Source organism: Triticum dicoccoides, chromosome 2B (genome assembly GCF_002162155.2).
Source record: "Triticum dicoccoides isolate Atlit2015 ecotype Zavitan chromosome 2B, WEW_v2.0, whole genome shotgun sequence".
Taxonomy (NCBI): domain Eukaryota; kingdom Viridiplantae; phylum Streptophyta; class Magnoliopsida; order Poales; family Poaceae; genus Triticum; species Triticum dicoccoides.
The window spans coordinates 656,585,172-656,589,643 of NC_041383.1; the positions used below are offsets into that span (position 1 = coordinate 656,585,172).

Here is a 4,472-nt window from a genome sequence, read left to right on the forward strand (position 1 = left end):
GTCTAGTAGAGGCATACTAGGGACTAATGTTTTGTCTATGTATTCACACATGTACTAAGTTTTTGGTTAATACAATTCTAGCATGAACAATAAGCATTTATCATGATGTAAGGAAATAAATAATAACTTTATTATTGCCTCTAGGGCATATTTCCTTCAGTACGATCTACACGGACTCATCTACTTTCGCCGCACTACGGAGTCGGTAATGATCGTGACCCAAACCGTTTATGCATCTTCATATTGTCCCTGGGTGAATGTAGGGTGATTTTTTTTGTTTTCTAATACGTTTTCCATCAACATGACCATGTGTGAGTAATTTCCTTAGGACCTTGGGTCCATAGAAGTAGCTAGATGACATCCTCTCTCCCTCCTCTCTCTCTCCCCTATGATTCAATGCAAAGTTCTCGTGATCTGCCTCACATGATCGGGATTGATATGATGTGATTCAGTGTTGTTCTTGTGGGGATATGATGAATTTTCACTCATGAAAAAATTGTTCATTGAATTATATTAAATCTCTTATGAGTTCTTTACTGCAAAATTAAATAGTTGTATGTGCTCTCTGATATATTGGTCTACTTTGGCCAAGTTTAATAGGTAGTTCTTCAGATGGAGTTGTGTGCGGTAGTGGGCTCAATCTTGCGGTGACCCATCCTCGTAACAGAAAGGGAACGGGCACATATTGCATTATTGCTACGAAAAATATGGTTTCTTTATCGCACGTGGATGGTAGTTTTGCTGTCCACATTGTTATTTTGCTTATTGCAATATTCTCTTTGTATGAACTTAGTACCTAGAGATGCATGCTAATAGCGGTCTTTAGGCGGGGCATTAGTTGTAGCTGCAGCTGTATAACGGTCTACATATCACAAACATAATGCCTATATAAAATTATGCCATGAATGATCTTAGTCACAAATATAAATACTACAATTCTACCGCTGCCCAGCTGTAATTTGTTCACCACACCATATTTATCTTGCTTGGAGAGATGCCTCTAGTGAAACCATGCCCCCTCCCTTGGTCTATCTTCTTTAATTGCATACGCCGTTATAATTTCTTTCCTCATTGCTCCATATTTATTAAGCATATTTATGAGTTGTGAGCACACGTGACCCAACTAACAGTGGGCCAATCGATATGTCCGGACTCCTTCAAATATCTCATAGGATATCTTCAGATTTGTGGGAATTCAAGCATCTAGACTGGTCCACAAACATTTGATGCACGACTTGGAACACAAAAAGTATCCAGATCACACAGTCCGGGCATTTATGTCATTTTTCTGAACACAATACAATCACAAATGGTCACGTACACTCACCCATGAACGCACGCACACAACATTACCCCTATGAGCACTGTCGAAATACCTAGCCGACACATCAACTTGATATTGATGAAATCACCACGGACACATCATAGTGGACAAGAATGTCTTTTTGCAATTGAACGAACATCGCAGAAAATTCTAAAATAAATACAAAGAATACGGACATCACTGTCTAAGTCTAAAACGTGAACCCTTGATGGTTTGGTTCCATCATCATGATCTGCTAGTTGCATATGAATGTACCCATGCTATCAGAACGAGGAAATGGAAGAAACCGTTGTGCGCGGTAAAACTGGATATGATGAAGGCCTATGACCGAGTAGAATGGATTTTTCTGGAGCAAGTACTTGCAAGATTTGGCTTTCACCCGGTATGGATTCAAATGATTATGAGGTGTGTTTCATCAGCAAGGTTTTCGGTCAAGTTGAATGGAGGATTATCGAGGCGCTTCCTACCATCTAAGGGACTCCGTCAAGGAGACTCGCTTTCCCCTTATTTAATTCTGTTTTGTGTGGAAGGATTCTCGTTCTTATTGAGAGTTGCACAACGGGAAAATGATCTCATGTGAGTGTCTTTTGGGAGCACTGGCCCCCATGTCTCTCACCTTTTTTTTGCAGATGACAGTATTGTCTTCTTGGAGGGGAGTCGAAGCAATTTTGAGGCCTTAAAAATATTTTGACTGTCTATGAGGAAGCGTCGGGGCAGAGAGTGAATCTACAAAAATCCTCGGTTTTCTTTGGCAAAGGATGTAGGGAAGAGAGTAAAGCAGAATTTCTTCAGGTGATTGGAATCAACTCAAAAAATCTAAGCGAAAGGTACCTGGGATTGCCAACACTGGTTGGTAGATCAAAGGATGGCACCTTTCAAATATGTGAAAGAGTGTTCAACAAACAAGGTCTTAGGATGGAAAGGGCAAGGGCTGTCCAAGGCGGCTAGAGAGGTGCTTATAAAGTTGGGCCTTCAAGCCACACTGACTATCACTATGAGCTGTTTTCAACTCACTAAGAAAATGTGCCGGAACCTTACTTCGATCTCGTCGAACTTCTGGTGGGGTGCAGCGAATTGTGAGAGGAAGCTGCATTGGCTTGCATGACACAAAATGTGTAATGCGAAGAAGGAAGGAGGAATGGGCTTCAGAGACCCAAAGGCTTTTAACCAAGCCTTGTTGGCGAAACAAGCTTGGCGTATCCTACAATATCCATCCTCATTATGTGCTAGGGTCCTTAAAGCCCGGTATTTCCCAGAGGGTTCTATTATGAACGCAACCTGTCCAAACGGGGGATCCTTCATGTTTCGAAGCATTATTCATGGGCGAGAGCTGCTAATGAAGGGCGTGGTCTGGAGAATAGGTAATGGCACCTCGTCAAGATACACCATGATAATTGGATTCCTAGGCAGGGGAGTCTCAAGCCGCTTGGACAACAGTATATTCATGGGATAACACATGTTAGCGACCTGCTCACCGAACAGGGTACTGAATGGGATACACACAAAGTGGATATGATGTTCACTCCAGACGATGGAGAAGATATCAAGCAGATAGCTATTGGCGGCCCAAGTATGAATGACTATATCGCATGGAATTTCACTAGAAACGATCAGTTCACGGTGAAATCGGCATACCATCTATGCATGAGTCTGAATGGACTGAAAACCGGACAACCGGGAACTTCGGTACCTCTCGGACAACATAAGGCTTGGCTCGCATTATGGGCAACAAATGCACCAAATAAAGCTAAAATACATGTTTGGAGGTTGATGAGGAATGGACTGGCCGTGGGCATCGAGCTACACCGGATCAAGCCTGGTGTGTTCTGCGTCGCTTGTGGGCGGGAAGAAACCACGCATCACAGGTTCTGGGCATGCCCGCACTTTGTACTTTTTTGGGAGTTCTTATGTGACGAGAAAGGAGCGCCGGTGGCGTCCGCCACTCATGGATGGCTCGCTGTGGGCGGTCTCTACATGGCTCAAAGCTTGGCTCCCGGATGCAGGTGATGCGGAGAAAGAAATGATGGTTTAGAGGCTCTATGGGCTATGGTGTGCACGAAATGAAGCAAGGGAAGGTAAGAAAATCCTGGATGCCATAGTGCTTCCCAAAGGGTTAATGACCATATCTTGGAGTGACGGTCGATGCATGCGGTAGCAGCTGTGACGAGCCAGCCGAAGCAGGTGGGAAAATGGAAACCGCCCGAGTCGGGATGGACTAAGATCAATGCTGACGGTGCTACGTCGAGGACGCAAGAAAAGGGGGTGGCAGTGTGGTTCTCAGGGACCACTTTGGTGCTTTCAGAGGAGGGGCGACGGTGTCCTTTCCAAGCATCACTAACCCGGAATTGGCAGAGATACTAGCGGCAAGGAACATATGGCGATGGAGATGGACCCGCCCAGAGTCCATGTCGAGCTGGACAGCCAAGGAGTCATCACCATGCTGAATCATGAGAACAAGAACCTATCAGCAGCCGGACCATATGTGGAAGAGATAAAGGAGATGCTTCGGTCACGTCTGGAGCATAAGGTAACGTGGGTTCGCCAGACCGCGAATGCTGCAGCGCATGGCCTAGCTAGAGAGTGGATTAGCACTAAGAGTACTTTTATCTGGTACGAAACACCACCTGAGTGTATTCTTCATATTGTAGCGGACGAGCTCCGAGACTATGTTTAGTTGAATATAAAGATGCAAGTATATTAAAAAAAACTAACCATCTGCTCATGTTGCACGGGCGTTTTGATGGACCGCATCGTTGATGCCCTTTTTTTGAATTAGTTTGAATTCGCACTAGACCAAACAGAAAACCTTTTTTGTTAGAAAAGAAAACGGAAATTCCTTTTTCCGTCCGAGTCCAAGGGAAAATCGACACCCTTGCTAAATCGGACCCATCGCCCCCGTCCGTCCCTATATTCGGCCGCACCTTGGTATCCCGTCTCGCGTCGTCCCCGTCTCCAAGTAAACTCGCATACGCCCCGCACCGAGCCCAACAAACCCTCGCGCGCCCCCGCACCTCTCCTTCGCCGACGCGGCCATGGCGGCGGTGGCGACTGTGAGCTCGGCCGGCGGGATCCTCGCCATGCTCCACGAGCCGGCGGAGGAGCTCAAGCTGCACGCGCTCGCCAGCCTCAACTCCGTCGTCCACCTCTT

The 4,472-nt window shown here is 45.7% G+C and overlaps 1 protein-coding gene across 1 annotated transcript in view; it reads left to right on the forward strand.

Moving 5' to 3' along the window:
- Window positions 1–4,252: 4,252 nt before the first annotated feature.
- Window positions 4,253–4,472, forward strand: part of LOC119365433 (26S proteasome non-ATPase regulatory subunit 1 homolog A-like) — a 6,320-nt gene continuing 6,100 nt past the window's right edge. The window contains exon 1 of the mRNA XM_037631065.1: window positions 4,253–4,469. Coding sequence (XP_037486962.1) covers window positions 4,357–4,469 — 113 coding nt within the window. The 5' untranslated portion in view covers window positions 4,253–4,356. The remainder of the gene's footprint in view (window positions 4,470–4,472) is intronic.